Source organism: Sphaerodactylus townsendi, linkage group LG03 (assembly GCF_021028975.2).
Source record: "Sphaerodactylus townsendi isolate TG3544 linkage group LG03, MPM_Stown_v2.3, whole genome shotgun sequence".
In the NCBI taxonomy this organism is placed as follows: Eukaryota; Metazoa; Chordata; class Lepidosauria; order Squamata; family Sphaerodactylidae; genus Sphaerodactylus; species Sphaerodactylus townsendi.
In genome coordinates, this window is record NC_059427.1 from 23,766,588 (window position 1) to 23,791,132 (window position 24,545).

At 48.1% G+C, this 24,545-nt stretch overlaps 1 protein-coding gene and 1 non-coding gene across 3 annotated transcripts; one reads left to right on the plus strand and one right to left on the minus strand.

Annotated features, from left to right (window-relative positions):
- The first annotated feature begins 1,078 nt into the window (after positions 1-1,078).
- Positions 1,079-17,283, plus strand: DALRD3 (DALR anticodon binding domain containing 3). 2 transcript variants are annotated; one of them, XM_048492221.1, is made up of 13 exons: positions 1,079-1,322; positions 3,410-3,711; positions 5,695-5,972; positions 6,740-6,798; positions 6,882-7,004; positions 7,861-7,931; positions 8,443-8,501; positions 8,825-8,907; positions 9,776-9,899; positions 10,934-10,992; positions 12,241-12,354; positions 14,564-14,632; positions 16,603-17,283. In XM_048492221.1, exons 1-13 carry the CDS (start codon positions 1,080-1,082, stop codon positions 16,720-16,722), a joined length of 1,704 nt encoding a protein of 567 aa, XP_048348178.1. In that variant the 5' UTR covers position 1,079; the 3' UTR covers positions 16,723-17,283. The 2 variants fall into 2 exon arrangements, with proteins under 2 accessions (XP_048348178.1, XP_048348179.1); XM_048492222.1 differs by lacking the exons at positions 10,934-10,992; positions 14,564-14,632; positions 16,603-17,283 and having other exon boundaries at positions 12,241-12,351.
- LOC125430375 lies at positions 13,322-13,423 on the minus strand. The gene has a single exon (XR_007244158.1). It is a non-coding gene; the product is annotated as a U6 spliceosomal RNA (small nuclear RNA).
- Positions 17,284-24,545: the final 7,262 nt, after the last annotated feature.

Below are 24,545 nucleotides of genomic sequence, written 5' to 3' on the forward strand. Positions count from 1 at the left end.
TTGGGGACGGCTCCCCTTTCTTTGCAAATAAAGCTATGGTAGAATTCTCTCCTGTTGACTTGATCTTTGGTAACAAAATATTGGGCACCACACTCAGACTGTTTCTGGTGTTACGGAAAAGTCCCAGAATATTTGAACTATGATATTAAAGCACAAATGATGAAAAAAACTAGAAAATAAATGCCTGGGGAATCTATTTTTAAAAAGGAAAGCCATGTTTCAAAAAAATAACCACCAACATTTAAAATCTTAATATCTTATAATACCTGTTAGTAAGACTAACCAAAGTAACACAATGCAGTGTGGAAGCTTTCAAGTTCTCTGGAACTTTTCAGTAGATTGGATGTTAAAAAATGACAGTACAAGGCTCTCAGACCATGATCTCAGGGCCATTTGTCCACTTATACAAATTAGAACAAAGTACTGCTAAGGTTTAATCATATTTGTACAGATAAAAGACACTCCCCTCCAGCAGAGGCAAAGGGCTGGAGAAACCTGGAAGCTTACATATTGTTTTGCATAACTGTGCTTGGTTATGAATCATGATAAAAGGTATTCCTTGTTTTTTGTATTTTTCTGGTCCCATCACAGCAATTTGCATCCTGAAATATGGAAAGTGAAGACTTTCTTGGCCAGAATCAACTGGCTGTTGCAGGTTTTCCAGGCTATGTGGCCATGGTCTAATACTTTTGCTCCTAAATTTTTGACCACATTCATGGCTGGCATAAAGATGCCAGCCATAGAGGCGGATGAAACACTAGGAGCGAAAACTACTGGCCAGACAGCCGGAAAATCCACACCAGCCAGTCAATTTTCATTTCCCCTTATTGCATAGTTCCTAAAACTGAATAGGCATGATACTGATTTGCACTCTTAGTTTTGCAGAGTGCCCTCAAGTCACAGCCGACTTCTAGCGAGAGTTTTCAAGGCAAGAAACTGACAGAGGAGGCTTGCCATGGCTAAGCTCCGCCCAACCAAGCAAATATGCCACTTCCAAGATGGCTGCCGGCCAGTTCGGTGCTAAAGGCAAAAACCCTCTATGATTTCTAACGTCACATCCGGCGAGATTCCAAGCGGAAATGACATGTTTCTCTGCAAAGAGTTCCGGAATATGTGCCTCCAGCGCCGTCGCCATGGAGACGGACGACGGCCGGCTGTCGGTGTCGAAGACCCTGCGGGCTCTCAAAGACGTCCTCGCAGGAAAGGTCGCGGATGGAGCCCGCGGCGCAGCGTGGTTCAAGGAGAGCAGCAGCCGGAACTTGCGTAGCCGCGACTTCCTGGCCCCACAGGCCGCCCTCAGGGCGGTGTTCGGGGATGGACAGGTAGAAGCGTCACCTGATTGACAAGGGGGCGTGGCAGGAAGAATGGGAGCGCGCATGCGTTGCTGTCTCTTGCAGGGACCATGAGTGAAATTATTGTGGGTGGGCTGGGTGCGATGAAGTAACTTCTGATTTAGGATGTCCCTATGAATTAATGGCCTCCAAACTATCCTATTGTAACTAATCTTACAATTTGAGCGTCGTGTCTCATGTTAGGTCTTACTCTTTTCCGACTGCCTTCAGTTTTTCCTAGCATTATCTTTCCTAATCAGTCTTGTTTTTCATAATGGGACCAAAGTACTATAGCCTAATTTGGGTCATTGTAGCCCCTGCGGAGAGCTCGGATTTGATTTGATCAAGATTGATAGAATCTATTTCTACATTTGGTGAAGTGAACTCTGACTTAGGTCAGCTTAAGCTGTTGACCTGCATTACAATGCAGTCAACCACACCTTTGCATAGCAAGTTCCACCCAAACACTTAACGATTGGCTCCCCACCCTGGGACATGGACAATATATACCCCACTAAACATTCTCTTGTCACTGGACGCAGTGTATAACAGACTTCTCTCTGTGATACACCTCTGAAGATGCCTGGGACAGAGACATTCCGGGGCAGGACGGGGGTGGAGGACATACAAGTGCACTGGGTGCTTTCCCCCCTTGCTACGCCTCTGCCAGTGGCACATTGAAGGCTCATTTGTTTAGCTTCATAATAAGACTTTGTGGACTAGAATCCTCTAGATCAAGGTGGTTACACAAGCTGTAGATTGTTTTGCATACCAAAATAGAGTCCTGTGTGCTACATTAAACGTATTGGTGGACTAGAGCATCGTGTCAGATGCACCAAGTGTCAGCTGGCAGATGCTGACAGCAATACGCATGGGCACAAAATGCTGCCTTTGGTATTTTAAATAGAAAAGTGGGACTTTTATTTTCTAAAGGAGTACATGTGCTAGGAAAGCCAGTGTGGAGTGGTAGTTATAAGAGTATCACATCCCCATTCCACCGTGAAGCTCCCTTGGTGATCCTGGGCAAGCCACTCTTTCAGCCTAACCTACTTCGCAGGGTTCTTGTGTGGATAAAATGGCAGAGAAGGAAGCCTTCTGCATACTATCCTGAGCTCCTTGAAAGAAGGGTGCAATAAAAATACAATGCAATACATAACGTACATACCAGGTAAGAACAACAACCAATTTAAACAATTGATTGTATTGGCTTTTACTTTGGGACCAGCTTGGAGCGGATCTGCAAAACAGCGACATTTGCTCTAAATCAATCTTCCTCGTTTTACTTTGTTAATTTAGCCAAGGCTAGCTCAACCTCATCAGATTTTGGAAGCTAAGGAGAGCTGATCCTGGTTAGTAGTTGAATGGGGGATCACCAAGGAATACCAGGGTTGCTAGGCAATGGTAAAATACCTGTGACTGTCCCTTGCCTTGAAAACCTTGAGGCATTGCCATACGTTAGCTTTGACTCGGTAGCACAATCCACTACCAGTGGGGAGAGAGAAGTTTTTTTATTTATATTATTGCAACTAATATTAATATGCATAACTTTGCTCAGACTACTGCACATGCCAATCAATGCAGTGTGAGAAGGTATGGACACTTACACCAGCACCAGAGAGCCACACAACACTCATGCGCCAGTGGTGCCAGTGCTTTTGTGCAGGAGCCTGCACAGGCGCCAATGGGGACTTCAGTTGACTTCCTGTGGCATTTCACCCTCAAAACACTCCCTTCTGCTGCTGTAGACTTACACCAGCAAAAATAGGGGTGCAGCCCATTCGGCTGCATAGGGGGCTTGCAGCATGGTCATGGGATCTTTCCTGTTTCCTTGTTCGCCACACCTCCACAATCCTCTTTGGAGGCAACAGAGCTGGGCTGAGTTGCTGCCCGTTTACCTCCTTTCAGGAATGGGCTGTCTAAAGACATTTTTGGAGCTGATATGTGATCAAAGCAGTGAACCCAGAGAGTACTTGTAAGCAACCATATTCTACAGCTTAGCCCTTTGTTGACTGCTTACATAGAGATCTGCTTTCAGACACACAGCACTGATTGTCATTTCCTTCCTCCTTCTGTACCAGGTTCCTGATGGTATCGTCAAGAGTGTGCTGTCACTGAAATGTCCAGGTGTGCCACCCATCCAGTGCTGCCAAAATGGCTTGGCAGGACTGACAGTGCAACTGGACAGAACTGCTGTCTTTGCGGATATCCTGAAAGCCATCCCTTCGTATGCCAAACCTCCGCAAATAGCCCTTGGTGGGCCCTGCGTGGTGCTCAATTGCGTGCCCCTGCATGGGTGTAAGGGCCTGAACTCATTCAGCCTGAATCATCTGAGAGCCATTCTGGTCACCGACCACCTCGCTGGTGTGCTCCAAGCTCAAGGGTTAGTTGATGGAACCCTGAAATGTGCATTAACATAAGAACTAGCCTGCTGGATCAGACCAGAGTCCATCTAGTCCAGCACTCTGCTACTTGCAGTTGCCCACCAGGTGCCTTTGGGAGCTCACAAGCAGGATGTGAAAGCAATGGCCTTCTGCTGCTGCTGCTTCTGAGCACCTGGTCTGCTAAGGCATTTGCAATCTGAGATCAAGGAGGATCAAGATTGGTAGCCATAGAAATGGCTCAAGATTGTTCATTTCAAGTGGACATGGTAGGACATATTCTCACTGCTTCTAGTGGCTTCTGCTTGTTCTTAGGTAAGCAAGTGATCCTAGCCATTATGGTTGTGGAAGAACAGTCGTGTCTGCAAAAGGCACAGGGACTGAGGGGCTGGGTTGTTCAGTAGTTAGACAGCAGGATTCTTCACTTCATCTACTTTAATGTAGGATATTTTCCCTAGGCCTAAATTCTACATCCTTTGCCAAACCACTTATATTCGTTAAGTGTGCATTCGTGTCTTTCTTTTGCACTAAACGAATTCTGTTTCTCTAGCCGAGGAAGCCATGGCAGGCACTGAACTCTGGCAGGGAAACTCAATTCAGGATTCATCCAGAGGGTTCCAAATGACCGAGCGAAGAGCAGAAACAACTCTTTGATGGATTCTGCACAGCATTTTTACAGTGAATTGCAATCATTATGCAGGAATTCATTTTCCCATTTATTAAAAGGGACAACGAGTTCGTTTATAATGATTGCAACTTATTATGAATGTACTGTGCGGAATCAGCCTTCATTATGTAAAAGTGATCGTGATTGGGGAGATTGCATATTTTCCAGAGGGTCCAAGATACTAACACCCCCTGTTGATTTCATTTAAGCCGGACAAAGGTAGGCAATTTTATGTCATCAAGTAGAAGAGTTTGGATTTATATCCCCCTTTCTCTCCTGTAGGAGACTCAAAGGGGCTTACAATCTCCTTGCCCTTCCCCCCTCACAACAAACACCCTGTGAGGTAGGTGGGGCTGAGAGAGCTCCGAGAAGCTGTGACTAGACCAAGGTCACCCAGCTGGCGTGTGTGGGAGTGCACAGGCTAATCTGAATTCCCCAGATAAGCCTCCACAGCTCAGGCGGCAGAGTGGAGAATCAAACCTGGTTCCTCCAGATTAGATACAAGAGCTCTTAACCTCCTATGCCACTGCTGCTTCATATAACCAATAGAATTCATACAGTCAAGCCTCATCAAATTAGTGTAGGTTACCATAGCCCAGGGGGCTGGCAGGGGCTGATGGGAATTTTAGTCCATGAACATCTGGAGAGCCACAGGTTGCAGACCCCTGCCATAGCCAATCCACATCAAGTACTTTCCCACCTCTCAAGAATCCTGCTAGTTGGCATCCCTGAGCTTGCTTATCTCTATGGCTTTGTGTTAAGTGCATTCTGTGAATACTGTGATGCGCCCCTTTAAGCCAAACAAGTTCAGCATGTAAGAGCTGAAACCTTCAGACAAAGGAGAACAAGATGTAGGGGGAAGGGCAGGTATACCAAGCAAGAAAAAGGAATGCAGACTGACTGTCTCTTATAGGAGATAAGAAATAGTGAGAGAGGCTCGGGGTCAGCCTGACTTAAATGTAGGATAAAGGATTTAAGGCAGAACTGTAACTCTATAATGTAGTTAAGTCAGGACTGTTAGAACTTACAGAAACTACAATCCATTAATTAAGCGAGTTGTTCCCAACCTGGGGTACATGCCAGAGTGTTTGGGGGCGCAAGGAAAAAAAATTACATAGTAGGTTTACTACTGTAGGGGGTACAATTTTAGGGAAATGGGTTGCCAAGGGGTATGTGAATGAAAAAAAAGGTTGGGAACCACTGATCTAAGCCACGCAGATCCTTGAATTAGTTTTTGACCAGAAAATGGAAAACGTTGCTGCTTCTGCTCACTCTGGGAATGCTGTTGTTTCAATGCTGCATGATTGTGCCTCTGTAGGGTGGATGTACATCTGGTCCCCGCTTTGGCTGATGAGGAAACCCGGAGATTCCTGCGCCAGTTGCAGATCGAGTGGCCCTCAGGTTTGGAAATGTCCCCCAGCTCTGAGGATTTTCTCACCATGAAGGATGCCCTTCGCCAGTGCCCTCATGCCACGTTTGCCGAGATGGACGAAGAGGGAGCCATGTGCAGACTGCACTTGAGAGGGTTCTTGGGAAATCAGGAGCAGCAGAAAGATAGCCTGGAAGGCTATGACCCAAACCTGGACGTGTTCCTTGGTAGGTATTCCTAAAGTCAATCTATTGCAGTGATGGCGAACCTTTTTGGGAGAATCGTGAAAGTGCCCAAATTGCAACCCAAACTCCACTTATTTATGGCAAAGTGCCAACCCGACAATTTAACCTGAATGCTGAGGTTTTAGTTTAGAAAAAAAGGTTGGTTCCCTCTTCCTCTGCCCCACCCGCTCGAGCAGGGGCCAGCCTGCTCTAGCCTCCAGCAAGTTCCGCTCGTACCGCTCCGTGCCTCTATAGCATCTCTGCCTCCTCTGCGACAGCAGCCACCCGGAGCACAGGCACCAGGCCTGCCAGCCGAGTCCTCCCTGCTCACTGTGGTGCGCGCAGGTCGTGCTCAGTGGCCTAGGCCAGCCTAGATATGTGTGTGGGGTGTGTGTGTGATTTTCCGCCCCCCACATGACGAACTCTCTGTGTGCGTGCCCACAGAGAGGGCTCCGAGTGCCATCTCTGGCACCTGTGCCATAGGTTTGCCATCACTGATCTATTGTCTTCTCCTCCCCTCCCCAAGGCAGACTGTAATATTTCTGCTTCTGTCCTCAGTGTGTCGCAAATACATTTTATAGAGTTGAGAGGAAGGCTGAGATCTAATGACTTGCCACATAGGGTGTGATTGTGGCTGGATGTGCTCGGCATCTCTGTTCTAGTTGGCTACTTCAAATCTTGGCAAGGAGGGCTGCTGGGGAAGAAAGGATCTTTCTACTTCAGAAGCGTGTACAATGAACTTCCTTGACATATCTCCTTCTCCGTTGCAGTGACGGAGGAGAAACTGCTCCACGTGGCTGAGCTGCAACGTGCGGCCTCGCAGTGTGCGGTAAGTCGAGAGCTTACCGCCTTGGGTCTGCGGCGGATTCTCCCCTGGGCTTGAGTCTCATGCCATCTGGTACTCTCCTGCAGGCGCTTGCTCCAGGAAGATGCTACGACGTTGTGCATGTGGTGAGCCACGAGGAGGCATTCCAGCAGCAGAAGGTGGACTTGCTGTGGAGGCTGGTAGCTCCACAAGTGCCCCCTGCCTCCCAGGTAAGGAGCTGTCCTTCAGTCTGGGGTGATGTACAGCACAGAGTGTGTATTAAGTTTTTCCTGTCGTGGTGGGTTCCTTCCTCCTTTAATCAATACTAATATTCTCTTCTCTCCTGCTGGCTGCTGTTGCCCACCCTTTTCTGCAAGTCTGGCCAATTGGCCATGCTGGCAGGGGCTGATGGGATTTGTAGTCCATGAACCTCTGGAGAGCCGCAGGTTGCAGAGCCCTGGCTAGATATTGCAAGCAGAAGAAAAACAAAATGTAGCCAGCAGCCTTAAAGCCCTTGGTGCAAAGAAAGTTCAGTGTTTGCAATTGAGAGAGACCAAAAGTAACTGTAGGGAGTAGGAGAGCCTTTGGCTGGAATCACACATGTATTGTATGCTCACCCCAAAAACACAGGGAAGTAGCCTGAGAGCTCAGAAAATCTTAAACTTTAGAACAGGGGTGTTCAACTCTGCCCTCCAGATGTTCACTGACCACTATTCCCATCAGCCCCTGCCAGCTGGCAGTGGCAGGTGGCAATTGTCCATGAACATCTGGAGGGCTGATGGGAATCGTAGCTGGCAGGGGCTGATGGGAATTGTAGCCTATGAACATATGGAGGGCTTTAAAAGAACAAAAATGAGTTTCTGGTTTTTATGGCTGCCGTGTATTTTGAATAATAAGGAAAAAATATACAATGTGGAGGCTGCCCAGTGAAGAACATACAAAGTGGGGTGAGGGGGCTTCCTGCAGAATTGTTTTCATAGCCAAACAGGCCAGTTTGTAGTCCGCCATTTCTCATTCCTTCTGAGAAGCTAGCCGGTTTGACAGAGGCCTCAGCTGACAGGCCCTGCCGTCTGCTTTGTTCTGCAGAAACACCTCGTCTGTGGGCCAGTGAAAGTTGCTGCCGCTGCCTCCCCTGTGAGCGTCCTTCAGTATTTCCAGTGAGTGGCCCCTCTCCCTCCTCGCAGAAGGTCGTTGTGCTCTGTCGAACTGGCCACAAGATTGGGCTGTTTTTGATTCCTCTGCAAAGTTCTGGGCAAATTGACCACAGGTCATGCTTGACCTGCGCTTCCTCTCTGGGCCGTTCCCATTGCTGCCTTAATCGGCCACTTGATTGGCAATGCAGCCGAATGGAGGTGCTGAGCACGAACTCAGTCCTGGCTTGGGATGAAACAGCTGTGCTTCTGTCCCCATGTGCACAGTGGGGCTTCAGGGATCTGGGTCCACCTAGGATCCACTTCATTGAGAACGCACTGAGAAAGGTAAAGGCCAACTTAGCTTCAGTGAACAGGCAGCCTTGTTCTTCTCCAGAATCTCTGGGGTCCCTCTCTCCCTTCTGCTTTTAGCTCTCCAGTGAGCACCAGTATTGTACAGAACCCACGTGTTGCTTGGTCTCTTTTCTAAGTGTTTTCAGCCTGTCCTTTTTATTAATACTTGTGTTTGTCTCGCTAGGGTGAGGCACTCCCAGATGTATGAGGCTTCCGTGCTGAAGTATGGTGACCTCTCCCAGGGTAAGGCCTTCTCCTCTTTGTCAAGGGGTTCCTTTTTGCGGCGTTGCTTTCCAGAGGACTTAGTTGTTTCAGCAGTTGGGAACACTGGGGCTGCTCCTGTCTGCCAGCCTATTTGGGTGGTAGGAGAATAAAGTCTGCATTTGGGCTTGGAAGATGCCCACGTGGGCCTCCTTTGAGTCTTCCTGTTTGGCAGGGTGGGAAAGATGTTCCCTTCTAGACTGTCATGGCCCCTTTACTGAAGATCTGCAGGTTCTTAGCACTGGCTTCACAAAACCCCTTTTAAAAAATCTGCGTGGGTCTTTCCTTCTGGCTTCTTTCTGTAGATGAATCCTGGACGGAAACCATCAGTGTCTTGATGTCAGCTGCCATCCGATTTGAGATGCTGAGCACAGCTCATTCAAAACAGGTAAACTGGGAGGGGAGTGGCGGGGGGGCTCCTTCTGGGGGTGCATCTCATTGGCAGTTGTTGAGGAGGCAGGCTCTGTTATGGAGGTCACAGGTGACATCACCTGAGTAGAGTACTATTCAAAATGTCTGCCATTTTTCTTGGACTGAAGTGACTTTATGCTTGTACGTGGCAACACTGCTTATGCTAACATTCGCCATGAGAGGAGGGTGCCGTGTTGTAATCGGAATATATTATGTGAAAATTGTTGGTAGAATTTGGGCGGCGGGGGGAGTTGGACTGAAGGATATGTAGGTTATGGAGTGGGCGCTTGCACAGTTTCAACTGTGCGTTAACCAGAGGAGGCTGCAATGTGAATTATAAATATTATTTCTGGTGTTAACGTGAAGCATGATCTAAGTCATGGCAGCTGGCCAAGTCAGCCTGCAAACAGGGCAAAGACTCCATGGGGCTGGTGGGAGGGCAGCCGTGGGTGGATACTGACATCTCAAGGTTGAAGAGGATTTGATAGATTCTGAGAAATGTAAAAACACCCGAGCAGTTGAAGCGGGCCATGTTGCTACAGATGTCTGGACTGCAAAGAGGGAGCTTCTGCAAATGAATGGGTACATTTGCCTGAGGATCAGGCTGATGGGCTGATGGTGAGAATTCTTCTTCCAGAAGTTTGTCTGTGTTGATCTCGACAAGGCCATAGTTTTGGGGCGTTCAAGCTTGGTGTTTTCCTTAATTTCATTCCTCAGGGAGGAACCTCTGGTCAGCGTGCAGAAGGGTGTAAGTAAAAAAGGGGCCTGAGCCAGCTTGAGAAGAAGGCCTGGCCTGACATTTCCTGCCGGCTGCCTCACTGACAAAGTTCATTCCACCCGCTCAGATTCTCCTGGATTTGGAGGAGGCCAGCATCTCTACCAAAGGAACCAAGAGTGGGGCCTTTGTCATGTACAATTGTGCTCGTCTAGCCACGCTGTTTGAGACATACCAGCGGGAAGCAGAGAAAGGTGCGTGCAAGACCAGCCCCCTGGCCCTCACTCACTGAGCTGCTGAGAGTTTGGACTGTTCCCAAGTTAGGTTGGGAGCTCTTCACAGACAAATCAGAGCTGCAGCCAAGCGATCTCCTCCAAGAGGCAAAGAGGCGTTGCTTGTTTTACTTGTGAATGGTGAGCCGAGAGGTAACGCACATAAACCAGATTCCTGAACTTTCTTGCCTTTTCCTTCTGTTACCCTCATGGGAGTAAGAGCAGGCTTTTGCAAGAAGATCAGAACCAATCAAGAGTCTGGATAATATTTGATTGACTTCTCTGCCTTCTCTGCGGCTCCCGGCTCCCTCAGAAAATGTCATGCTTCCCTGCCTTTCCCCCATCTCCTTTTTGCCTAAGAACTCTCAATTCTGCAAAACCTCATCTGTTTCACCTTCAGTACATTTATAAAACATTTAGGAATAACAATGACGATGATGATGTCCCAGTGGTAATCGGCACGCTGGGCGCCATCCCGAAAATACTAGGGCAGCACTTGAAACATCTTCGAATTGACAAAATTAACATTGGTCAAATTCAGAAGGCAGCCCTGCTGGGATCCTCACGAATACTACGCCGATACATTACAACTGAGGCTCGAATTGTAATGAAGGCCAACAGCCAGCTAAAGATCTGGCAGCTGTGAAATCTACAATAATCATAATAATCATAAAGTTCTGTCGAGTCACAACTGACACACGATGACCTGTCATGGGATTTTCAAGGCAAGAGATGAGCTTAGATGTTTTACTGCTTCCTGCCTCTGCAGCCCTGGTCTTCCTTGGTGGTCCTCCATCCAAACACTGACCTTAAGTAGTTCTGCCTTTTGACAAGCTTGGGCTATTCAAGATGCAGCGTTTTGGTTTAATTTGCTTGCTTTATTTTAAAGACCAGATTTGGTGCAGAAGACTTCCCCTGGTGTACCAACTTTTGGGTTACCTGTGAGGTCATTATATGAAATGTTCCTAGTTTGGCTGGTTTGTTTAAGACCGAAAACCTCTCTTATCCAATTGCAGGTACGTATCCAGCTTTTCCCCTTCCTTCAGAGCTGGACTACTCCTCCCTTAGAGAAGAGGTGAGCATCCAAGAAGTACAAAAACCAAGGCTTTGGAGGGCTACTCCCATAGGACCAGCTGGGGTCATCACATGCGTCAGAGATGGAAGTTCAGTTTGAAAATTGGGTTGAATTCTGGACATATTAATTTCAGATAAAATGCGTAAGAATGATTAGGAGGTTATTTCCTCCAGTTCCTGCCAAAGAACAGGTATCAGACACTAGAGTTAAGTATAAATTAGTCCATGCAATCCAGAGTCAGAGAAGGGATCATGGCACAGTATTAGAACATCTGCTTTGCATGTGGAAGGTCACAGGTTCAATACCTGTCATCTCCAGTTAAAAAGATCGTGGAGCAGAGGAAGTGAAAGATCTCTACCTGAGACTTGGGAGAGCTGCTGCCACTTAGAGTCAATATGTTGATAGACCAGTGGTCTGACATGATATAAGACACTTTCAAGTATTCATGAATGTGCCCAAAGAGGGTTTGTGGCCCCTTCCGCATGTGCAGAATAATGCACATTCAATCCACATTCACAATTGTTTGAAAGTGGATTTTGCTATTCCACACAGTTAGAGGCGGGGCTACCAGGGGGCGGGGGGTTGCACCAAGCAATCAAGGTATGCGGTTTTGAAGGTCACGATAGCGTGGCGCAAAATTTCCCCTTTCCCCCCGGGCGCTTCCTACTCAGAAGACCTGGCAGCCCCTTCCCAAACTTACCTTAGTTCCTTTCCTTTTCCTAGAACTTTTTCAGGCTAAAAAAAAAGGCCTGTTCACAGTACAGGCTAAAAACAACCTGAGGAGCTACAGTTCCCAGGAGACCTTGGGGCTCACAAAGTCTCCTGGGAAGTATAGTTCCCATCAGGCCATTTTTAAGCCTGAACTGTGAATAGGCCTTTTTTTCAGACTGAAAAAGTTCTAGGAAAAGGAAAGGAACTAAGTGGGGGAAGGGGGGTGCTGCAGGCTTGGGGGGGGGAGGATATAGACTGCACACCAGGTGCAGTTTGGCCCAGCTATGCCTCTGCACACAGTAAAATCCAGCTTCAAAGTGCATTGGAAGTGGATTGAAAATGCATTATTCTGCATGTGTGGAAGGGGCCTGTGTGCTGCAGTACGATGTTGGCAGAATTCCTGGTGCTTGTTGAGTCTGGAATTTGCTTCCTTGATCATCTTTCTACTGTGTCATACATTGGGGGTGGGGGGTGGGGGGTGGGACAAAGATTGGACTTTCTCCGAGGCCTCTGTTTATTCTCCTCTTCTCCCTTCAGGGTGAATGGCTGTTGGTGTTCAACAGCATCCTGCCCTTTTCAGAAGTCTTGAGTCAAGTGGTACAACTTCCCATCTCCAGCAGTGGCATCAGGATCACAGCCAGCACTGAGGCAGTGAGTTGACTTTCCAGGCTTTGGAGGGTGGATGAGACCATTCAGCTGCTTTCTCTCCTCTGTCAGTTCAGTTTTCATGTGTCTAAGTTGTATGTTTGTACGGGGATCGGGTGTTGCACAGGATCTGTCTCCTTTGTAGAGCTCATTAGTGTTTTGTTTGTGGTGCAGTGGGCATGAAAGTGCTGGGCGTTGGAAAGTGAAGGTATATTGCAGGAGCACCCCTGGCTGAAGAGGACGTTCTATGCACAGAGCTGGAGCTCAGACTCTTAAAGCGTTCACCGTGAATCTGAATCTAACTGCTAGTTTCAGGAGGGCAGCTGCATAATGGAATAAAACGTCAGTATGGTAACACTTTAAAGACCAAGGAAATTACCCAGGAAATAAGCTTATACTGGGGGATTTTGTGGATCTTTAAGGTGCTCCCGGACACAGATTTTATTCTGAATCTATCTGCATGCAAAAATGCCACCTCAGATCAGCTGTTGCACAGCCTAATTACATAATGAGGGTGGAGACTGAAGACAGATTCTAGATACATACATAAAACCTTTATTAGGCATAATACCAATGTAACAACCAGCATTATCCAGGCAAATATTCCATACATAAAACCATCACAGGTATTATTCCAAAGTTCCTAATAGGAACCTAGCTACAGAATTTAAAATCACAGAAGAGTTGTTTAGTAGGAATGCAACCTTCCCGGCAACAGAGTATTCCTTAAACTTTGCAGGAAGAAGAGTCAAAAGCCTGGTCCTAGCTTCTTCGTATTTGGGGCAGTTAGGCATTATATGTTCCATGGATTGCACCACTATAGTACAGTGGGGGCATTTCCGCTCTTGCGAGTCAGTTTTAAGAAACCTCCCTTGGAGTACAGAACAAGGGAAGGAATTACAAAGAGCCCTTGTGTATATCCATCTAAGCTTGGGCTCTTGGAGTATACTCAGATAGTCTGCCATCAGATTGAAAAAATATGGAACGCTTCATGAATTTGCGTGTCATCCTTGCGCAGGGCCCTGCTAATCTTCTCTGTATCGTTCCAATTTGAGTATATGTGCTGCCGAAGCGATTCTAGATATTAGCTAGAATTTCCTTGGATCAGAGTAAATTTCTCTGCTGAACTAATCCGCAGAGAGGCACCTCAAGGGGTAGCACACAGAAATCCTCCAGAGCTGGCAGCCAGCGTGGTGTAGTGGTTAAGAGCAGGTAGACTCTTAATCTGGAGAATCTGGGTTTGCTTCCCCACTCCTACATTCCTGCTGGGTGACCTTGGGCCTGTCACAGTTCTTCACAACTCTCTCAGCTCCACCTACCCCACAAGGTGTCTGTTGTGGGGAGAGGAGGGAAAGGAGTTTACAGGAAAGAAAGCGGGGGGGGGGGGTATAAATCCAAACTCTTCTTCTTCTAAACTACAGGTGTCAAACTTGCAGCCCTCCAGATGTTCATGAACTACAATTCCCATCAGCCCTTGCCAGTATAGCCAATGCTCAGGTTGGGAGAGACTGATGGGAATTGTAGTTCATGAACATCTGGAGGGCTGCGAGTTTGACACCCCTGTTCTAAACAGTTCATCAGCAATTAAATTCACATTCTTGCCCCTGAACTCGTGAGTTCTGGCTCTGAGAAGGGGAAGCACATCTGCATTATCACCCTCCTCCCCACAAAGAGACTCGTGTGGTCCTGGTTAAATGGGCAAGGGAAGGTGACTCAAGGGTTTTCTTGGCATACACCTTTAAAGGCCTGTGCACGAGTTCACATTAAATCAGTGGAATGCCTTTGGAAATAAATGGGCTGTGAAATGCAATACCCTACCCTATGAGGGCAGAAAGATGGAGTATACATTAGGCTACAGAATGGGAAAGTCACCATCTATGCTTGTTATGTCTATCTCTGTTGATTATATATGCTGCTATGATTATTGTTGCCTTATAGCTTATGATGTCATAATTATTGATGTTCTTGTTTATAATGCTATGTTTATAATGTTGTGTTTATCGATCCTATGTTTATTGATGTTTTGTTGCTTGATGTTACGATTACCGATGTTTGCTATTATGCTGCTGTTGTTCACTGCCCTGAGCCCTTCGGGGGAGGGCGGTATACAAATCAAATAATACAATACAGTACCAAGGGAACTCTGTCTGCTGCCCCTTCTCTTTCAAAGTGCTTGTATTCAGCGAACATCAGCATGCTTGGCTCTGTGTTTCAGGTGTGCAAGTTCCTGATCCAACTGAGCATGGATTTCAGTTCATACTACAACCGGGTGCACATACTGGGGGTAAGTGTCCAGGACTCAGTAAGCGGGGATACAGAAGGCCTTGCGAGAAATTCAGAAGAATTTCAGGTCTACACTGCATTGGTTTAGCTCACTACATACATAGATTCAAGAAGGTGGACTTTTTGTGAGAGATACTTGAAAGCTTAAGGCTAGTTCTGAAATAAACCGGGTTTGGAGTTAGGCTGCCTCTTTGGGGCAGATAGAGGCTTGATGCTGGCCTCAGTGATCAATTCGTTCTTCATGCTAAAGGGTGAAGGTGGAAACTCCACCCGACATTAGGCAATTGGTATGTAAATCTGGATTGGGGGCAGATTGGTTCCCTGGCTCCAGCTTCCTGTCCTGCTCCTTCTAGAGCTGCTGTCTGTATCTGAGAGAGATGGAAACATCATTTTAACGAGATCAGGATTTCCAAGTACTTCACAAAAGTAAAAGGTTCTGTAGGGGTGAGCCAGCGAACCCAGCAGAGCTTCAGACAGAGCACAGGAATGCCTGCGCCATCTGTTGCCCTCCGGGCAAGCACCATCACTGGTCACAAGACCCCCGTGACTCACGGGTCACAAGATGTCCTGGACAAAGGGACAAAAGGTGCATACCCCCAGGTATGGATTAGGCCCAGACAGGAACGTTTCCTCCCGCACGTACGCAGCCCCTATGATTCATGTATTGTGCAACATTCTCCCGCTCTCCCGCCTTCCCAAAAACCCTAATAAAAGGTGCCAGGGACCGCCAGCTCGGCAGAGTAGCCAGATCCACGGATCACGCTATATTGCCACTGGCTTCTCTCCACCGGATGATATCGCTGCATCTCGCCTATTCCTTGCGTTGCCTGTAACGACTTCAAGGTTCCTCAGCCAGATTTCATAGGGGGTCACTCATTGTGGGGGGAAGTGCCATCAAGTCCCAGCTGACTTTGGTTTTCAAGGCAAGAGATGTTCAGAGGCGGCTTGCCATTCTGTGGCTTTTCATAGCAACCCTGGAATTCCTTGGTAATCTCCCACTGAAGTACAAGCCAGGGTTGACCCTGCTTAGCTTCCAGGACTGGACAAGATCGGGCTTGCTTGGCTACCATGAACAGCTCTTTTTTTGAGGCGAGAGCATAAAGTACACATCTCATGGCCCAAGGAGTTGATGAGGTCACTCCTGGCTAAATTTTGGAAGTCCCTCATAGCAAGGAATCCCCCCATACTGCTTTTAAGTTATTCCCAACACTGAAACTATTCCATGTCCCCTGTGGGGCACAAAAGTATGTGTGTAGGGGTGGGGGTTCGGTCTTGGAACCTTAAGCCAGTAAACAGACTCTGAAGCACTAAACCAGCAGCGTTTATTGATAAGGTATTCAAGCTGATATATATGGTCCCATGCATTTCCCCAAAGGTCCCCCCTTCCAGAGGCAGCTGCTGGAACCAAAACTGCCCCAAGGTCAGCAACAGATAGCAGAGGAGCCCCCTGGCCTTCTGCCCACAACGAGATAACAGTTGTAACTCTTTTCTCATGTGGCAGGCGATACGGGGGAGTCCTACTTCGCTACAAAGCATGCAAAGACATAAAGCACAGGTCAAGGAAAGAATGCACAGATGGCAGTGGTTACGTATAACAGGCTCATTACGTATATCAAAAGAGGCATTGGATGGTTATATATCGTGGGTTACATGAATTCGAGAATGCACCCCTTTCACTCAGATAACCATCCCCCTGAGACAGTGGGGAAGATCTTTTAGACAGGAACTGCATGGGAAGATGAGAAAGGGAGAACTTGGAAAGATTCAAGGGAAGGCCTAGAACCGTGGTGGCGAACCTTTGGCACTCAACATCTGGAGTGCCAAAGGTTCGCCACCACTGGCCTAGAATTCCAGGAAGAAAGGAGTACTATACATGGAGTAAATGTACAATAAAATGCTCTATCATCCACAAAAGGCCGTATCTGCTGTTTGACAGGGCTTGGTGACATGTTTTTGGTTTTTTTTCACCAGGAGCCACGTCCCCATTTGTTCAGCCAGATGTTTGCCCGGTTGCAGCTTATGAGAGCAGTCAGAGAAGTGTTCCACAGTGCTCTGATGACCCTCCATCTACCTCCTCTCAACCAGATCTGAGCCAGGCCAGGTTCACACCGGCTGTGGTCCCTAGAGCCACCCTGCAGCAGCCTCCCTGACCTGGCCGGCTCCACTGCGAGGAGGAATCGGAGGATGGCATTCACATGGTCAGCGGAGAGGACAAGTGCTGATGTTGTTGAAGACCAGCCAGTAGAACGCAGCCTTACAGCTTGGGTTCAAGGCATTTCTCTTCCCCACTATTGGTGGACAGAAGATCCTGAACAAGAGCAATGACTCTTGGGATATTTCGAAAGTTGAGGGAGAGCTGCTGAGATTCTTTGGTGCCAATATGTTGCCACATGCAAGTCAGGAACATAAAGGACTGAGCCTCCTGGAAACAAAATGGTGGCCGGGGGAGATAAGTGCTCTACTGAAGGAATCCCTTGGCTCTGATCCCTCATGGGGAGTCAGAAAACACGGCCTGGATGTCAAGTTCAAGCAAGCGAAGAATGTTCAGTTGGGTGTCAAGATCCCCCCATATTGTATATTGTCGTTTTTGGGCAGTTGTTTTTGTTATATTGTTTTGGCCTTTGGCCTCACACAATAAATTTTACCCACCTACCCACAGTTAAAAATTTTTTTTAAATGATGTTCTAAAGTAGATGAAGACCTTTTCAGTTCTGTAAACTGCCTCTTAACAAAGGATTTTGGCAGCAGCTGCGGACAGAAGAGATCGCAAATAAAATGCAACAATTTTTGGCTTCAGTTTCTCTAAAGGCCGTTGCTGGGTGGGGTGGCTTTGACTGTTCCACAAACCCTGTCTTAATGTGAGAAGGTACGTAGTTTGTAGGATGTTGTAAGTCAGGGGTCTGCAACCTGTGTCTCCCCAGATGTTCATGGACTACAATTCCCATCAGCCCCTGCCAGCATGACACAGGTTGCAGACCACTGTTGTAAGTGATGGGGAGCAGAGTGTGGCTAAAACAGGGCACTGATTGCTGCCTCCTTCAGCAGATGCTCCTCATTCGACCTGAGCTGCTGCCTAGAACCAAACGAAGGTAGATGAGACGCTGAGGGAGCCATGACAGAGGCCACCGAGTGGGTGCTTATTTTTAATTGTGAAATTGGAACGACATGATAAAAAAGTACAAATCATTTCACGGTAACAGACTTTGTAATAGATGAGCCGTCTTGCTTATTAAAAAGAAGAAAACTCAGTTTTATGTCACAGTAAATCAGAGAGGGGGAAAAAGTCTGGTCCACCATAACTTGCTCTAAGTAGCATCTTCAGAAATGTCTGCCCTAATATAGTCTGTTCTGTCAAGAGGAGCTGCAGGACCAGGAAGCAATCTGAATTCTTCTAGTTATTAGCAAAACACGGACTAATTTGTGAGGTTTCTTGTTTAGAGAGGCATTCAGAAAGCCTCATGGTTCACTGACAGTACGATCCTAAGCAGTGTTATAGCCTCCTCAATCCACAAAAGTCAAATGGGTTTAGAAGGAGTCTGGCTAGGATTGCACTGTTATTGGATTAGGGTTTTTCCCCCCACAGGTATGCCATCAAAAAAGAAGGCAGTGGGTTGTCCTACATCTATGTACAAGATACAGTTATGTCAAATAATATATTTTATGCATGACCTAATTAGGAGGGCCATCTTCCTTTGGAGCAAGTACATTACAAAGTCTACTAATGGATTCAATACCATGTATGCCAGTTCTCTGCTGTTAAAACAAGCCCTGAACAATATGCTGAAAACATTCTGGAGACTTTCTTCAACCCCCCACAAACATCTTTTACATTTTTGTAGAGCTTACTCAAAAGATAGGAGAGGTTAATTATTTTGGCCCTTTGCGGCCTCTTCCAACTCTGATTCTATGATTCTACCCAGCTGTTTTTAAAAGAACATTAAAACTACTCCCTCTTATTTGGATTGGGAGCCACGGTATGCGGGACAAAAGATCCTTTCCTCTCTCCCAGACACTCATAAGCAAATATGTGCCGTTTTTCTGATAAAATCAGACCCCTTCTTTCCTGGTCCTCGACTGTCACAAAAGTAGAGCTAACAAATGGTATTGGTGGTGACTGGCAAGACGATGCAGATAAGCAAAAAGGAGATCTAAACCCCTTCTGTCCTGATCCAACAAAGTTGTGGGCGTGGCTATAATTTGTGTGTGTGCTTTTAAGTTTTATCAAGTCACTTCCTATTTAAAAATACCGAGTAGGTGAATGCAGAAATTTTCTAGGGCAGGGGTAGGGAACCTGCGGCTCGAGAGCCGCATGCGGCTCTTCTGCCCTTGCACTGCGGCTCCACGAGCCGAGCTGCTGGCCCCATCCTTGCCCGCCCTGCAGGCAGCAGGGCGGGCACACCAACTGCCCGCAGCCGGCTGGACCGCGCCACGGGCTTCCCCTCTCGCCTGCCCCGTTGGAGCGGGGTGGGTGCTTTCCCAGCGGCCGGCAAGGCCGAGCCGCTGGCCCCATCCTTGCCCGCCCTGGAGGCAGCAGGGCGGACGCATCCATGCCCTTCTCAGAATGAGCGGAGTAAAAGGTAAAAAAACCCCAATATATACAGTGTTATCTTTATTTTACAAGTCAAAAATTATTTGCGGCTCCAAGTGTTTTCTTTTTTCGTGGAAAACGGGTCCAAATGGCTCTTTGAGTGTTAAAGGTTCCCTACCTGTTCCAGGGTATCATGCAATTTGGTTCAGAATAAGACAATGGGGTCAACAGTTGTGTTGTAACGTGCCTTTAAATATAAGTCTGCATGGATACAATAATTCCACGACCTTTCGGTTAATTTTGCACTGCTGGTGGGGGTGGGTGGGTGTTTCTATAGCAGGGAAGCACATTCTCCGGAGCTTATGGATTGATAGGCACAGGGCAAGGCCCTGTCCACAGAGCAAAAGCTCTGACCGGTTACAAGAATAACCATTCAAAAGCTTCTTCAGTGTTCAGAGATTTATTGTTTTCTTTCAATTCTGCGCAGAAGAGGGAATTCTCCTCTGTTAGCAACAGGGAGGAGGTTCAAGGGGCTGTTGCTTGGACAGATTTATGGAGGAGAAGTCGATCTATGGCTACCAATCTTGATCCTCCTTGATCTCAGATTGCAAATGCCTTAGCATAACCAGGTGCTCGGGAGCAGCAGCAGCAGAAGGCCATTGCTTTCACATCCTGGACGTGAGCTCCCAAAGGCACCTGGTGGGCCACTGCGAGTAGCAGAGTGCTGGACTAGATGGACTCTGGTCTGATCCAGCAGGCCAGTTCTTATGTTCTTATGCTTGGGTAACATAATTTATACCCTCTTACAAACATCCCTCCTTGTCTTCTGACCATTGGTTTGAGTCAAGAAGACGTACAGGCCTGGTCATCTCATCCCACCTTTTACCACACCTTGCCCGTTCCCATATTTGGTGAAACTTAAGTCAAAAACACCTTGCGTAAAAGGTTTCTATAACAACTACTGGTTTCTATTTTACCTTTATCTGTATTTGTGAGCTTCTGCTAATTCCTCATCTCCTTGGTGGGGCCGTTTTCCCAAACCACCTGAAAAGCTCAGTGTCAGGCTGCCCCACGAGTTTCGTTTCTTCCAACTAAAGTAAGCTTCTGAAGTGCTTGGGGTCCAGTAAATTACTCTCATATAACTTGTATGATTAAATACAATGGCTTAAAACAGTGATGGCGAACCTATGGCACGGGTGCCAGAGGCGGCACTCAGATCCCTCTCTGTGGGCATGCACAGAGTCACACACACACACACACACACACACACCCCTAGGCTGGCCTGAGCCGCTGGGCTCAATTATTAGCATTAAACCTAAGACCTAGTTTTGGGGAAGCAGTGTAGGTAATCCTGTTAAGCGCTGTTAAACCCCACTGGTTTTCATGCAAAGAACTAAAGCGCGATCCTTTACCTGGGAGTAAGCTTGGCTGCTGGCAATGGGGCTTGCTTCTGAGTAAACCCTTCTAGGGTCGTGATTCACCCGTTGGAACAGTTGCACGGTTGCTACAAAATAAAGCCACCAACTACCACCAAGCTTACTCCTGAGTAACACACACCTAGGAGCCAATTGTTTTTTCTAAAGAAAAACCTCAGTATTCAGGTTAAATTGCCATGTTGGCACTTTGCGATAAATAAGTGGGTTTTGAGTTGCAATTTGGGCACTCGGTCCCGAAAAGGTTCGCCATCACTGGCTTAAAACATCATAAACTATCTGTCCATATCAGGATCATTTCCGCTTAGCTCTTGTGCTGCCCGCTGGCAGTTCCAAAGGCCACCCCTGGGCAGCTGCCCTTCATTCCACCATGGCTGTTGCCAAAGGCACTGTTACTCCAGCTGTTTCATGAAGAGGCTGAGGAGTTGCTGGCATTGTGCCCAGTGTTGGCGGATCTGGTAGGGGGGCAGCTCAAAGAAGGAGAAAGTGAAGTTGCGGCTGAAGTTGAGCGGGGTGATGCTGGGCACCGGCGGCAGCTTCCCCCCCTGCCGCTTGCTCTTGAAGTGCCGGGGGAAGCATCTGCCCTGTCCCTTCTGCTTAGCCCGGCCGCCTTGCAGCTGCTTGGTCCTTCGCCTCTGCTCCCCTTCCGGAGCCGAGGCCTGCCCTCCAAGGTCCGGGAAAAAGCCACGGAAGCCAGGAGGGCCTGCGGATGAGCAAGGGACGCCATGCAAGGTGGAGACCATAGGTGTGAAAAGGGCATGGAAGGAGGCGGCCTCGGAGTGAGAGGCCCCAGTCCACGGGGCCATGTCGTCATTTGGAGGCAGCCCTCCTTTGGCACGGGAGAGACGGGCAGGGAGGACTGGCTTCTCTGGAGGAGGAAAGGGAGCGAAGCAAGCGTTAGCAAAAGGACAACAGCCAATGTGCAGCAGTAGAATCAGCTACCTGGGGAGGTGGGGAGCTTTCCCCCTCTGGCAATTTTCAAGCAGCCGTTGGATGGACACTGGCCAGGGATGTTTAAGGATGCTGCGTGAGCAGATGGTTCCACTGGATGGCCTGGTCAGCCCCTTCCAGCTCCATGATTCCGTGGCTCAAATGGTGCTGGCAGGAGCGGAGGAAGAAGAAGAAGAAGGAGGAGGAGGAGGAGGAGGAGCTTGGATTTAAATTCCCCCCTTTCTCTCCTTTAGGAGACTCAAAGGGGCTTACAATCTCCTTTCCCTTCCCCCCTCCCAACAAACACCCTGTGAGGTAGGTGGGGCTGAGAGAGCTCAGAAGAACTGTGACTAGCCCAAGGTCACCCAGCTGGCGTGTGTGGGAGTGAACAGGCTAATCTGAATTCCCCAGATAAGCCTCCACAGCTCAGGTGGCAGAGCGGGGAATCAAACCTGGTTCCTCCAGATTAGAGAACACCAGCTCTTAACCACTACACCACTGCTGCTCCGAAAGCTCTTTTCCCATGTATTTAGCACATGTTCACCTTGCCCTTCTTTCAAGGCAGCAAGTCAAAAGTATAACAGGCTTTTTAAAGCTTCTAATATTGTAAGTCGCAAAAGTGAGAAAGCATCATTTTCCTTGCCGACAAAGTTTTAAAGGAGACCTCAAATAATCAGGGTTGTATTAATTGTCAGCTACATTCTCTCCTCTGAGCGACTAAAACATCTCATTATAGAAACATTTTTAGTGCCTGCAGATTCTGTTTGCAAAATAAACATTCAGTCTGCTGTCTTTCCAAGGTCAGTTCAGGCCTTATTATCAGCAGTCGTTTCAAAGCAGTAAAAAAAACAGTGGGGGAGAGGCCCGGTGGAAGAGACGCCCGGTTCTTCTTTTAATCATTAAAATGTACCTCCATTTAATTAGAAAAAGAAACCTGCATAATAAGGCATGGCTGTAGTAATAGAAACTTATCTTAAAAATACAATAAAAAGAGCTTAGCTGCGGGCATCTGCTCCGCTTGGCAACCGGAACCGGAACCCCCTTCTTTCAAGGGAAGCATGCAACATTATTTCCCTTCCTTTTTAACCCCACAACCGCTCTGCGAAGTAGGCTAGTCTGAGAGAGGGTGCCTGGTCCAAAACCACTCAGCAAGTTTTCCAGCAGTGGAGGGTGAGGGAGTGGGATTTGAATCCAGATCACCAAGACCCTACTCCCACAGTCTAACCACTACCCAACTCTGCTGTATCTGGGGGTTACATAGGAAAGACGGATTAGCTGCTGGCTGCGATAGGGGAAAAGTTTATACCACCCCTAGCCCCTTTTTATTGTGAATTCTGGTGTACAAACATCTCCCTGGCGCTCTTAGTTTAAGCATGAAACACACACACACACACCGAACCTCTGCTTGAATGTCTGCCCAGTGGTCCCCTTGAGGCCACCAGCACTAGCAGCTGCCAAATAGCAACAAGGGAAGAGGTAGGCCTGTGCCAAGGATGCTGCAGCTGTGCTCACCTGTCTGTCTGCCTCCTGCTTTGGGAAGCTGGGGAAGAGCCATCCTGGTCAGCCTTGGGGTTCCAGGAGCCCCGATAACAGTTTTGTCCCGGTTCTTGACTGCAGCTCCTTCCTGAATACGGGGGCAAATGTAGATGAGTTTGGGAGAAGAAAGGTCAACAAAAGTAGGAACTGTAAATAGCAGCCGGAGATCAATTGGGGTGGCAGGGGAGAGACTCGTGGAAGGTATGAACTGTACACACATCAATTTTCAGTAGACTAGATTATATACGAACCCTCAGCCCCATTCTCTGGCAGCCTATTCTAGCCCAATGTTGGTACACACTGGCACAGTGTAGGATGTTAGGAAAAATGCATTTCCGTATTTTGGGAGAACTGCATATGGTTTAACTGACATGTCCGCCAGCAACTTAGCCAAGTGGAACTGGGGGATTCTCTCATGCAGTCCTGCCAGTTCTCAATGGTCCTCTGGTCACGTTCTTGTGCTCCTCCCCCACCTTCCTAGAAACCGAGCAAAACTGCAGCAGGCAGTCCAGTTGGGGAGGCATAGAAATACACATCTGGGCAACTTTCCCCTGCCCTGCTAGCTATGGGGCCAACCTTGCCACCTCCCTTGCATAAAGTCTTGGAGGAGGTTCCACACACAGCCTCAGAACCTTAACAGGGCAGCGATGACCAAGTTGCAGGCGTACAAATGTGATAAAGGAGAACTCTGTGGAAGATCTCACCACCAGCGTCATCCTGAAATTCCAGCCATTCTGATTTCCAACCCTAGAATTGCCCACGGGCAAAGCCCTGATGCAATGTCTTGTACGTGAGCAGTTTCCATACCTTCTCCAGCCAGGTAGGATCTTCCTTGTGCCTCATGTGGGCCCAGCGCTTCCTGAAGGAAGGGGTCACGCTCACCCTCATGGTGCAGCCTGGCTGAGTGGTGACGCTTGCCGTGGGCAGGGCGGAACCCCGTCCCAGGGCACCAGCTGCCGAAGGAAGCAGGCCAATTGCTTCCAGCGATGCCGTTTGCTGGGCCCCTTCTGGGACCGTTCGCCTCCGCCTGGCTTTTGGGACGCCACGTGGCTGGAATGGCATCTTTGAGCTGGTCCAGTTGCGGCACCCCCGGGTTAGCCTGCCGCTTCTGAAGATGCTTAGGAGCTCCTGAACATAGTTCCAGACTGAAGGTGAATGCCTATTAGAGAAGCGCCCAGACCTAGCTACTCACTCATCATCCTGCTATGGCAAGTGCCATGATCCGTCCAGCTTGGAACAAAGTTGCTGTGGTTCACTGCGAGTTCAGCAGCTCGCTCTGGAGCCAAACCACACACAGGCCACTGGGCATCGGCAGTGCACGACAGGTGCACCTGTGTACTGAACCTTGGCGCAAAAGGGCCTTGCTGTGACCTCCCTGTTGCTGCATTTTGGGCCATCAAATATGCATGTGGCTGCAGGGGAGCCAGTAACTCCAGCCTGCAGGGCTACAGTGCTGAATTATTGATGGCTGGCAGGAAGAAGTTTGC

Coding starts and splice junctions, on each gene's coding strand:
- DALRD3 (XM_048492221.1), top strand. CDS start 1,080: ATGACATGTTTCTCTGCAAAGAGTTCCGGAATATGTGCCTCCAGCGCC. Junction 8,908..9,775: donor GCACAGCTCATTCAAAACAG/GTAAACTGGGAG, acceptor CCACCCGCTCAG/ATTCTCCTGGATTTGGAGGA. Junction 14,633..16,602: donor ACCGGGTGCACATACTGGGG/GTAAGTGTCCAG, acceptor TTTTTTCACCAG/GAGCCACGTCCCCATTTGTT.